The sequence below is a fragment of the Homarus americanus genome, unplaced genomic scaffold (genome assembly GCF_018991925.1).
Source record: "Homarus americanus isolate GMGI-L3 unplaced genomic scaffold, GMGI_Hamer_2.0 scaffold6317, whole genome shotgun sequence".
Classification (NCBI taxonomy): domain Eukaryota; kingdom Metazoa; phylum Arthropoda; class Malacostraca; order Decapoda; family Nephropidae; genus Homarus; species Homarus americanus.
Genome location: NW_024730668.1, coordinates 4,640,823 through 4,653,951, shown reverse-complemented (window position 1 = coordinate 4,653,951; position 13,129 = coordinate 4,640,823). Strand labels below are relative to the sequence as shown.

The 13,129-nt window shown below is 36.3% G+C and overlaps 1 protein-coding gene across 2 annotated transcripts; it reads right to left on the bottom strand.

Annotated features, from left to right (window-relative positions):
- Nucleotides 1–3,932: 3,932 nt before the first annotated feature.
- Nucleotides 3,933–12,417, bottom strand: LOC121867205 (DNA-directed RNA polymerase III subunit RPC5-like). 2 transcript variants are annotated; one of them, XM_042367035.1, is made up of 10 exons: nucleotides 12,241–12,417; nucleotides 11,024–11,125; nucleotides 10,537–10,691; nucleotides 9,712–9,914; nucleotides 8,928–9,075; nucleotides 8,239–8,465; nucleotides 7,825–8,033; nucleotides 7,203–7,369; nucleotides 5,967–6,045; nucleotides 3,933–5,776 (listed from the first exon to the last, which is right to left on the bottom strand). In XM_042367035.1, the coding sequence occupies exons 1-10, from the start codon at nucleotides 12,280–12,282 to the stop codon at nucleotides 5,618–5,620; spliced, it is 1,491 nt and encodes a 496-aa protein (XP_042222969.1). In that variant the 5' UTR covers nucleotides 12,283–12,417; the 3' UTR covers nucleotides 3,933–5,617. The 2 variants fall into 2 exon arrangements, with proteins under 2 accessions (XP_042222969.1, XP_042222970.1); XM_042367036.1 differs by having other exon boundaries at nucleotides 11,024–11,094; nucleotides 12,241–12,382.
- Between the last annotated feature and the right edge of the window lie 712 nt (nucleotides 12,418–13,129).

Genomic DNA, 13,129 nt, shown 5'->3' with positions numbered 1-13,129 from the left:
TTAGCAGATGATCTTTTGCTTTTTACAACCATCCCACACAATAGTATTAAGCAGGTGAAGCCTTATATGATCGGCGGTGCTTACCCTGACATCCTGTAGGGCCATTCGTGTATGTGTGTACATGTATGAATGCATGTCCGCATGCTGTACATGTTTGTGCTTATGTGAATTCGGGTACACAATTGAACGTGATGAGTGAGTTCGTGTATGGAAGTACAGAGACTATAATACTACATACAAGTTAATTAATGCTGTTTGAGAAGCCTTGTACTATCTTAAGATTTAACCTAAATTACACTAGTTTAGGTTTGTGTTGATGCTATCCACTTAGTTTTTTTGTGATATCTATCTGCATGATGGCTTCTGTGTACACATTACTGTACATTGAAATTATTGTTATGTCGCAGTTATTCCAGCAGATGTGAGCACAATATGTGGCTATCAGGAGCTCTGGGCACAATATGTGGTTGTCAGCAGGTGTGGGTATCAGAAGCTCTGGGCACAATATGTGGTTGTCAGCAGGTGTGGGTATCAGAAGCTCTGGGCACAATATGTGGGTGTCAACAGGTGTGGGTATCAGGCGCTCTGGGCATGATATGTGGGTGTCAGGTGGTGGCAGCAACAGCTGGCATCAGCAGTAAGTGGCAACACCAACAAGTGGTGGCAGCAGTAAGTGATGGTGGCATGAACTGGTGTGGGCAACTGTTATAGGTAGATGTGGATAAAAGCACTTGTGAGCATCATAAGGCAGGTGTAGGCATCATCCTGGGACGGGAAGTTGGGTGGTAGAGGGGACCAGCTGGCGTAGAGGATGTTGTTAATCATCGGTCTGGTGGTGTCTGGCATCTCAAAGGCTCACTAATATAATGCACTTTGTATGTTGTCTGAACTCTGTATTTGTGTTATGTGTGAACTCTGTGATTGCATTATGTGTGAACTCTGTGATTGTGTTAAGCTTGTATATCTGGATGTGTATGTTGTATGGATTCAGTGTCTGTTAACTATATATATGTGTAGTTAGATGTGTGTATGTTGTATGTATGTTGACTCAATGCCATCATGTGCAGCATCTATTTTCATATGAATTATTTTTGCATTCACTGAGCAGTTTGAATGGATATGTGCCCACATTAACTGTATACATACTTTAACCCTCCAGCATTAACCAGAATAAATGCCTTAAAGTTGTTCATGGTACTCAGAGGGGTAAGTGTATGTGCTGGTATACTATTACATATTAACTATATGGTATATTGGCACTCACTGTGTACTGTAATGTTGCATGAACACTACAAACAAGTCATTTCTATAAACATTTGTTGTGTGTTTGCTTCTGATTATGTTTAAGTATACAAGCCTTTACAGTATGTATAGTACTATGTACTGTAATCTTGCAAATTATCTAAGCATTTACTTTGCATATGTAAAACATTGTTTACACTGTGCAGATCATCTGTAAAAGCCCTCAGTGTGTATATGTTGAATGTACACTATAATTATAACATCTCCTTATATGATTGTTGTGGTTGCAATATGTACTTTGTGATATTACTGTACAAGCCATCATTGTATATACTGTATAGTATGTTCACATCATCTACACATGCTTCCCCTGTATGTATGCAGTATGTACTGTACTGTACTGTACTTGTATAGAGTGATTATGTCAACAATACTGTGTAAACTTTTTGACCATATCATTTATGTACACATTATGGTACTTGTATGTATTTTACATTACTGTACATTCTTATCTTGTTGAATATACCATAAAACATTAGTAGTGTATGTTATATGGTGTATGTTTGCATGCTGGGGACAAATAATAAGCTGCTGACCCTGGCTGTTTGTCCTTCACCCACTTGTGTCGGTAACAATGATGGCCGCTGTATCACTCTTCATGAGCAGCATCAATCTTTGAGTGGTGGCTACTTGTGTTATTATGACTGGCGATCCCTACGACCTTGGCCTTGACACTTCCCTTCTGATTGAGTGCGGAGTGATCAAGTGGCTGGTGTCCTACAGCACAGACCAAGCTGCTCTCTGCTATCATCCTCTCATTTTCAAATGAGTACAACGGCAGATGAGTAAGAACTGTGACCTGGTGGTAGTATGACCAAGGTGAATTGATGAGTTAGTTTGTCATTATATCAACAACACTGTACACATGTTGACTAAGTACAGTATTAGTACTATGATGAATTAATATCCTAACATAGTACAGGTATTGCAATTATAGATAAATATCAACAAACTGTATTGTGATGTTTAGTACTAGAGTAATATGACCATTTTTCATACATTTAAGGCTTAAATATGAGTTATTTAGGTGTAGTCAACACTATGTGGTGCCTTAGCCCAGGCCAGTGCTAAAAATGGCAGATGTAGCACCAACAACTTTTTGTCTGTCAGTTTGAGATATTTATGGTACTTTGGAATGTCTCTCCAGTTCAATATAAAATCTGGTTAAATTAGTTTCTTCACTTTATTTTGAGATACAGTTAAATAAAACTTTCCAGGAAAACATGTTATATAAGAGGGAACCCACAGTGTATGTATTATTTGATATTTTTTTAACAATCCAGGTTTAATATGACAAGTACTGAATGATTTAATATCTAAACCCTCCCTGACCATCTATACATACATCACCAATCATGCTGAAAAACAATTGAATCCCTCCCTCGTCCTTTTTCCCTTGAAGTTGGCCTTTTGAACTTCTCCCAAAGTCAACTGATACTGTACTTATTCTTTTAATACTTCTCATTCTCTTTAGTTCCAAATCTTTTGAAATTTAAAGTTCATATAAATATACCCTGTAAGTACAGTACTGTATTACACTCAGGTCTTATGACCAAAATCTTGAGAGAGGTTTTGTAAACTGGTTTGTATTTATTAAAGCTTTGACATAAAAAGTAACATAGCTTTCTATAGGATAAACTGTATCTACAGTATAACCTCAGATATCTGGCATTTAACCATCCGGAACTCTCAAGCAAACAGCATTTTTTTGGTAGAGTCAATTTCCAGTAAGTAAAATCTAATCATATTGAAAAAATCGAGAAAATCAGCTTGAATTTGGCACCGCTTCACCCGTGGTTCCATTTTGGGCCAATAGAGTTGCTGAGTGCATCCTCCATGTTGGGCAAACACACTGTAAGCCACCATTACAGTGCCCTTAGTGAAGAAAAAATAGTTTTAGGTGTAATCTTATGGAACATGAGTGTTTAAGGAACTTAACAAACCTGAAAAAGAGTAGTAAACTAAGTGAATACTGTACCTGTACTTTACTCAAGCTCAACAAGTACTACAGCTACTGTACTACAGCATTACGCACACCACTGCAGTGCTACATAACGAGTGAGTACATCCCTTTTATTCCGTTAATAATATATTTACTATGTCCTTTTATTCCTTTTATAATACTTACTGACACAATGTTCTTGAGTTTGAGATGCGCACAGTACAGGTATTTATAAGAGAATCTTTCAAGCATCCGGAAAAAACAATTATCCAGTACTGTACACTGAATTCCCCATGCATTCTGGATATCCGAGGTCTTACTGTATTTGATAAAATTACATAACGTTGTATTATACTGTATTGTACCTGAAGTTTGAAAACACTGGACGAGATTATAAGAACTGGTTAGTACTGTAATCAGTGTATAAAAAAAAAAATTGTTGCAGGGAATGTTCAGTTCATTGAATGATTCAAGTAAATTCAGAGTATAAACAATAAGTTAATCAATTAAATTTTCATCAATAAAATAATGTGGGACTGATCCAAAATTCAAGCACAGACCTGAGAACTTATGGTCTGTGGGAGGGAGATTGTTTTATCCTGCATTTATACAGTGCTGCTCATGAAGTGTTGAGGTATTTGTAAGAGGTATAGGAACTAATGGATATAAACCAAAAATAAAAGAATCATTATTACAATAGTAACTAATAACTGTTTATTGTTTCATGAGATGAGAGATGACCTTTATATTATAACCAGAAAATGTATATGTACTGTACTGTGATCCAGCAAAACTTTGAAGATACTATTGTTGTATGTTCAGTATAACTTCTAACATAGCATAATGAAGCACTACCATCAGCTAAAGCCATTGTATCGATATTTTTCAAAAGTATTACCACCTTTGTTATATACAGTACAGTGTACTTTTATATATATGAGCAATCACACATTGTAAAAATATAATATCCAGTAAATATTTTACATAAATGTGTTCACTATAGGTACTAAGAAATAGTTCAATGTACTTGTATTACAAAACTCAAGTGTTTGAAAAAGGTAACTTAATATCCTGTGTCCACGCAATCCTCAATTTCCCAACATTCACTGAACAAACATTACACGCTGTGACCATGTTTAGGACTCTCCAACGTTCATTTCATTCATAAATACAGCTTTTTTTTTTTTTTTTTACATACCACCACTGATCAGTAAAATGCAGGAATTTGGACACTTAAATGTGGGATTATTTATATCATTACTTCAAAAGAATTTATTGATCCTGTTTACAAACACATTAAGTTTTTAAACTGGGGACTGCTTGTACAGTATACTGTACTTCAATCTCTATACTGTAATTTACACACACTCCAAAAAATATCTTCATGGAGGGGTCCGATGAATTTTGAAATGAACACTACGACTCCTATTGCCTCAGTAGGGTTTTCAAAATTCTTCGTCTGTTGTCATATTGTCAAACACAATTGTAAAGACACTTTTTGGAGCATATGTACACTCATTAAGAGAAAACAAATGTTTTATAATTCATCAAAATGTCACATACATTACAATACTCTATATACAAGTCAATTTACACTTGTTCATTGGTCAAGAACCTATACTGTACATCAAAGGTAAACAGATGGAGAAACCATTTGCATCAAACCTTTAAATTATCAGTAAGTGGTAGAGTATTTTGATCCATGTCAGACAATAGTTTTGGTCAACTAAACACTAAACTGACAATGCCACAAAGCTAATATGTCACAAGTTTATCACACACTGAGAATGATACTTACTAGTGAAATGAAAATGCCTTTCAGTGATATGACCAGACTGAAGGCAGCTTCCCCTATTTCATCACTTCACTGTCAATTGTAACTTCCGAGAAAAAGGCGTAAAGGAAACCAAACAAAAAATAAAAGACAAATTGCTGAAGAATATTGAGAGTGTAGTATTAGGCCAACAAGCACTTTGCAAAAATGTAAATAATCCCAAGGGGCATTCTGTACTGATGCTGAAGTTTCTGTGAATCCTTTTAGGTTAACCATCACAATCCTCCATAACCATCCTACAGTAGAGACTTGAAACTTACATTTATAATTTTTCCCATGCAACATTATCAAAAAAGGTATTCAAATCCTCACAAAAACTGAAGCAATGTGTCATTTTTAAGTCACTCTCCGGTTTGATAATGTATGCTAGTGACATATCATTGGCATGTCGCTTTAGAGTATTGCCCACTAAACATGTAGGAAGCATGAATATTCTCTGATAATCAACTCGTCAACACAAAATAGTTTTCGAAAGTTACAACCTAATAACAATTATCATTCAACCAGCAGTCAGTCACGTGTACAGTACATATGACAACTCATCTTGGACCCTTGTTGCCGCGGCGTTGTTTCGCTGGCTGTGGTTTAGTTTGTGGGTCTGATAAGTCATCACTTGGTTCCGACTTGATTCGAACTGCACGAGACTTTTTGGCTCCAGTTGATGGACCAGCTTTGTTTGTATCATCTTGTTTAACTTGCTGTAGAGACACAATATACAATTAATGCTTAAATATTGTATGCATTATCAGAAATCAAGTTCTTATTGTTGAAAATGTAGTTGACAAGCCAGGCCCCAACATGTGGTTGGGAATGTCAAGAAGTGTGGGCTAAACACATCTTGCCAGAAAGTGTTAACAAAGCCTTCAAGACAAACTAGTGCCCTCTTACCTTATCCTTAAAATTGTGAGACAACTGTTCACTCCTAGACTGCCAGATCATCTGTTGTCGTTGCACCACATCGGGATACCTGGAAAATAAAATTATATCACATATTACATTACAAAGGTTAAAAGAAAACACGATGAGGACATCCAAGATCAATTCTTTGTATTATGGCCTACAAGATTTTAAAACTGCTCATAAAACGATGGAGAAGTTAAATATCATGAGAAATGTCTAAGTACAGTAGCTAAAACAACTATCTGTGCAGGTGGGGGTCGATATGCTCTGAAATTTTACGTGTGACTAAAGACAGCCCTTATATATACCAAAATTTATTGTCCATGGTCTCGTATTGTTTCCCACAAAGTATGCACAGATAGTATTTTTAGCTACTGTACATGATGGGAAATAAATACTGTACTGTATAGGTGCTCCAAATATTATCTTTATAATTTCGTGTTGGACAATATGTGGCATTTTCTATGGTCCCGTGTAGCCACATCCATACTCTCCCATGTGGGACTCAAAAACACAGAAATTTTACCTTTCTTCCTGATGGTATCAAGGCTGCTGTTGGGGTGCTTCATGGCAACTGAAGTCTCACACAGAGGCAAAGGCAAAAGTGTGAGCCAGTGAACATGTGGCTAGCTCCACAAGTGGCCTCTCAGCCAATGGGTGAGCCAGTGAACACTCATTACCTCTCGGGCAGTGGGTGACACTCTCGGACCCTCAGTTCCTGCTTCTCCCTTGTACTGTGTGTTGTTTATGCCCAGATTTACCCTTTTTACACTATAATTAAAGTACAACACAACAGGAATGGGTGGTCCTAATGGTTCCTGTAGCCTAATGTGATTTTCTCATTGCAGCACTTAATGAATTTGTAATTGTTTTTTATGTTCTTTTGACTATAACCCACTGAGATATGTGAACATGTTATATCCTATAGAGGAACCATCTATCATCATTGTTAGATATGGAGATTTATTCAGAAAAATCACGACAAGCTTACACTGATTCAGCATTTATACAGTCAATGCAGGTGTATAATACACTGAACAGAGACAATGTGGGTATACAAACAATGGTAAATAGTATCTTATGACATTATAAAACCAAATTTAGTGTCATAAATCATAAAAAAAATTTAAAATGCATCTTGTAAGTAAACTTAAAACTTATCAAGTACAAAGTACAGTACAGTACAGTAATTCAAAGTAAAATTTGTAAAAAAAAAAAACTTACTTTTTCATAAAATTTGTATCTGTAGATAAGAGAAATTCCCAGGTTGCTCTTGATCTTCTACACTGGGAGACTCCATTTAGTATGTTCTTAAGGTCATTACTTGGCAGTCTCACAACCTCGGCAACTTCAGCCCGTACCACACTTGTACTTTTTGTGAAGAGGTATAACTGGGGGCGGAAAAGTACCAAATTAATGCATGGAGTCCAATGACACAAGAGTACAAAATGATTCAGTTGATGGTTGCCCAGAAATTTCGGTAATTTAAACATTATTTATGAGAAAATAAATGTGAGAGAGAAATGCTTGAAATTACAATATAACTTCAAAAACTTTACTGAAAATACACTAAATGTTCTTTGCAATCAGACTTTATTACTACTGATTTTTAGGTTCATGTTTATTACACGTCCTAAAAAACAGTAATTATTTAGGGTTCTCAATAAAAAAATGAACCTGTATCATCCTGAAAGTTCATTAAGTAATACTACAAAAGAGGATGGACCTCCAGTGACAGAAAGAACACCATCACCAAGATAGCTTCTTCTTTATGTCACTGATGACCACAACTAGTAATATAGGTCATCTTATTTATGACTTAAGACTTCAAGAGCTCAATACTAACCACAAAGTCTCTGCCTCGCTGAATAAGTTCATTAGCCACTCCAGACTCTGACCAGCTGTCCTTTGGGTATAGTATATCAGATTTGACAACCCAGTTGCCTTGGACAAGAACAGCAACTTGTTGCAGGACCTTCAGCACAGACAAAGCAGACTCTACACTATTCTCACAGCTAAACACTCCCAGTAGCTCACCAAATGATGCAACACCAGCTGAAAAAAGTAAAAAATGAAATACTGCATAAAAAAAGAGAGATTTGCTGATGTTGACCCATCATTTTGCCTAAATTTCTATTTAAACAAGAGCCATAAAAATGGCAAATATTTACAGAAAATGCCAAATTCCGAGAGAGGGTAGATATCAACGATTCCAAGTCATAAACCAAACATGGCCAATTATGTCACCTTGTAACCATACCATTAATCATGACAGTCTTAACACGGTCATGTAAAGGAAGGGCAGTGAGTGCTGAGCGAGACATGAGGTGCGCAGGAAGGCCTGGAGTGGTTAGTTGGACCTCTTCTGTGGGTGGCACTAACTGGCTCAGATACTCCTTCGGTGCCAGGCTGAACTGATCTACGTGCTCATCCTCGTACATGCAGTACAGTTTCCGCAGCTCAAATTCACTACGTTCGCTCCCATATCTGAAGAGTGCAAGAAGGTGAATGTGGCAGAGTACAACACAGTACAGTATGTCAAATTGTAAATCAAAATCTAGACAATAATACTATCAGATCATTTGAAGATCAGACAACCCAGTTTATTTCACCTGATGATTAAATATTCTCACTTAACCTAACCTATCCCCTAAAGTAGTGGGGGACAAACGTTCAAGAGATCCAATTCATACCATCAAATTCCTGTAGAAAATAAAAAAATTCCTCGAACAGGGTTCTTATAGAAACGTAAGATATGTATTTAAAAGGACTAATTGAAATTATTTAGAAAAAATAAAAGCAAACACAATATTAAACACTTTTTTACGGTAGTGAAAAATATAAAGCATTAAAAAAATTCTTGTGAAATCTATCCCCTATAAAGTTCACCATCTATCTTAAGTCTTTAGCTATCTATGCAAGTCATTCACAAACAACAAAAATTCTCACTTGTGGTAAGTCACTTCAATCCATGGCTCTTCACGTATCTGTCTCAAAAGAAAACCATAACTTTTTTCTTTTGCTTTGCGACTTTTTATTGTTTCTGGCTTCTCAAATCGCACAGTCACTTTCTTGGCTTTTTCCTCATCATCCGAATCTTATTGAGGAGAAATAATAATCACTACGGTGTCGTTTATTAAGTACAGTACTGTCGTGGGCAAATAATACGTTACCAAATATAATCTTTTACCTCGAGAGATATGCCTGTAGTACTGTACAGTATACCTGCATTATCTACTTACATGCTAAATCAGTGTAAACTTGATGACAATATTACTGAATAAATAGTATCTAAGTGTAGCTACATATTGGTGTCAGCAGAGATCTACTTAATATACTCTTAACACTTCCAGGCATCAGTAAACAGAGTAACCATTATTCTTTGTAGAAAACCCCGGTGAAAAATGGACTATCTAAGGTTAAGAGGTGGATGAGTTTGTCCTTAATATAGATTATTATTGTGAAATTATATAAAATGCCAAAAGAGGCATAGCTGTACATGTATTAAATTTGCATGAGCATGTCTGTTATAAAGTTTCCGACTGCTGTACTGTATATGAGACATATTACTCATCATCATTATTTTATGGCTATTTTCCACATTTGCATCAGTTAGCTGGGCTTATGTGATGGCAAGTCAAAATGCTGTGCGGTCTCTTGCAGCCTCCCTCGTCAGGTTCTTAACATAAGCAGTATAAATAGTCTTTGAAAAACAATAATGCAGGCAGCTCACCTTCTGTGTCTCCGGACATGTCCTTGCGTTCTTGCCGTCCTCTTTTATCTGCTAAGTCGAGGTATGAGAACGATGGTCGAAGGGCAAGAACAGATGATAAAGGTGTTAAGTGAAGGCTGGAGTCCCGCACAACACCCACAGCATAGCGACTAACATCAGTCATGGCTTTGGTCGATGTCAACACCAACTTGTCCATAACATTACTGTGTGAATAATTTTAGACATTAAATACAATAGAATGAAAAAAATTATCTCGTACAATAATCTAAATTCTAATATGAATACATCAAGATATTCCGTTAATAGAGTAATGAAAAATTGGATCACCTGAAGAATCTCCACCCAGCTAATTTCACCTAACACTAACCTAACCTAACCTTATCCCCCAACACAGCAATAGGATGGTAATCTTTTGGTGAAATAAGCTGAGCTTGAGATTCTTCAGGTGATACAAAAAAAATAAATTCTAATTTAGCTGATTCTTCTGTAACCAATAACTATGTAACTTATCTCTTTTAAGCATGAATGCTCTATCAATTACCAGTAGTATGTACATGTTCTTAGACCTTGATGAATTAATGATCCAAGTACAGACTCCAACTCTAGGACTTGATCAATTACAGGCATACTTTTTATGGCATTATTAATGTATTCCTGGACAATGAAATACTACAGAAACAGTTCTATAAGAAGTTAGTTTGGCGAACTCATACTGGATAATGCCCTTCTTACGTATGACTTGGGATCTGAACCCACAACCGCAGTACAGTATTGAGAGGCAAGCAAGCTACCACTGTACCACTAACAGCTTCTACTTTTACTTACCTCTTATAGAAATTATCCTCTGAGTCACATTTGTCTCTGAAGGCCCCATCAACATTAAGGGCAATCTGCTCTCCTTTACTCTTGTCATAGGTGGGGCCTCTGGTACGTAATCCCAACTCCATCTCAATCTGACCACTTCGAGGGCGAATATTTGTCTGTATGTGAGAGTAATAATTTTAAATATTTTCCTTTAATGAAACTGAAGCACTTTAATTTTTCATTGCTTTTGTTATAATGAAGATAGAAAATTTAGGCCTAATACAGGTATTATAATATTAAATCTGAATCTTTCTTCAAAACTCCTGTACTGTATGTACATTATGAAGTTAGACTGTCTTAACACCTTTTTTGTCAGGAAGTGAAAAGTACTTTAGTGTGTTTAAATGGATCAGTCAGATTATATAAAATCGTTACCTAAAATTACTGTACATGTACTGGGATTATAATTGGCATCTTTAAATTGATGTAATTATTTAAAGGATCTTACCTTAAGGATTGTGGACTCATCATAACTGTGTGAGTGAGGTCTTACAGGATACTGTAAAACATAGAGCTGCTCTGCCAGGGTTTTGGCCAGGAAAACAGGAATCTATAGTGAGGTTGTTAGTTACACAATTTGGGTTATTATAGATATGATATACAGTAAAGTACAGTACCTGAAAAATAAACAACATATAAATAAATACTGTATACGTACTTTAAAACAACAAAAGTAAGATAAATGTAATTGCCTTCGTGTGCATGAAAACAAAGCCAACAGCTCTAGTTCTTGTAGATCATTCCAGGGACTCGGCTTTTATATTTGTTCCATAAAATTTTCCCGAAGTTGCTAGTTAACCTGGACCTCTATTCCAGAGTACTGTACTGTATTACCAGTTGCACTTGTCAGCCAATATGTCTTCCATCAACCCAATAAGCTAACACAACCTACCTATCTAACCTTAACTAATTTACCTCTCTAACTTTACCTAAATTAACCTACGTAACCTTACCTAGTCCACCTACTGTATCCTAACCTTACCTAATGTATCTGCCCTCACCCAAGTAAGAGATAATCATCATTAGTTTAGGTCAGGCTGGGGTATTATTATTGTTTCGGTCATCCAGCGAATTTGGGGATTTTAAGTTCCCACTGTCCGAGAGAGGCTTAGGTTAGGTTGAAATTATGTTTTTCTAATGGTTTTTGATGTTTCGAACGATTCTGACCTATACTTCCAAATAGGTGGATGACCAAAACGATAATTTTACCCAGGATAGTTCACTCTTATCTTCGATTAATGATACAATGTAATGGTCACTAGAAGTGATCATATGGCGTTTGCTGAATTTATGGTAAGCATTTATATGTAAAGCAAAAATGACAGTGGATGGTTGTGGTGGACATGTCCTTTGAGAAAAAATAAATAAAATCAATCAATTCCTGTACTTAATTTGTCATTATCTTGGTGTACGGACAAACTAGTCGAAAATAAGTGGTTTATCTGCATAACTTGAGATCAGTTTTATGATACCTATTATGTCCACACCTCCAGTTTTACCAAAGACGTACAGTAGTAGTTTTGAATATATTTCCACCCATGCTGTTTGACAAGTTAACCCCCATTTTTTCCATTGATTCTGTAAAAGCCATATATCAATTATATAACTGGAGGCACAAAATGTATTAGCATTATCAGTGCCTTTATAAACTACAGCAGGTCTTACCTCAGCCACCACAGGATCATTGTCTGTCTCATCAGCTCTCATTTTGACTAAATGATTATGTTAACTAACTTAAGAACCTTTAAATATACAGTTTATGTAAATATATTGGTCTTCCACACGTTTTATATCCTAGTAATTCACCACACACACACACACACATGCCAGCTGGTTAAGGGACCCTTCATATAAATATTTTGATGAAAACACACACACACACACACTGAGTATGTATATATATATATATATATATATATATATATATATATATATATATATATATATATATATATATATATATATATATTATAAAGTGGGTTGAATTGTTTTGGTCCATAGGTTAACCATTGTCCTTCAGTATTATCCAGCTTTAATTCCATCTTTAATGACACTTGAAGTACGTCTAGCAGAACTGTGTGTTTTGATACGGGTTGTATAGCAGAGAAAACGGCCTTATTTCTGCCTTGCAGCTCATCCCTCTTGTTCAGGCACATGGGCTACGAATGTGAAAGAGAATAGAGGTACAGTATTTCGACAGACGTCATCAAACCCCGATTCTTTAATCAGGGGTATTGTGGGTAACCGCGCGGATCTGTGAGACTGGAGACCACCATATTTGTAAACAAATGGAATCTTACTTTTATTTTTATCCTCTTCGCCACTGATCGGCTCGTTAGCCGCCCGGTCGAACGGTCACGTCTCTATCACTCACTGTTGGCAAATACTGGGCCTGCACCGGCTCCTGAATATACCTGAATCCACTCCAGTGTTGGTCAAGTCTTGTCTTGAAAGAGCTCACACTCGGTGCCGTCACAACACTCTCTGGTAGATTTTTCCAAGAGTTTACAACCCTCACTGCGAAAAAGTTTGCCCTCGCAGTTTTCTGGACTTG

Excerpts from the sequence above, each read along its gene's own strand:
- LOC121867205 (XM_042367035.1), bottom strand. The coding sequence starts at position 12,282 with ATGAGAGCTGATGAGACAGACAATGATCCTGTGGTGGCTGAG. Across the intron at positions 10,692-11,023 it reads ATGAGTCCACAATCCTTAAG|ACAAATATTCGCCCTCGAAG; the intron begins GTAAGATCCTTT and ends TCTCACATACAG. Across the intron at positions 5,777-5,966 it reads CTCACAATTTTAAGGATAAG|CAAGTTAAACAAGATGATAC; the intron begins GTAAGAGGGCAC and ends GTGTCTCTACAG.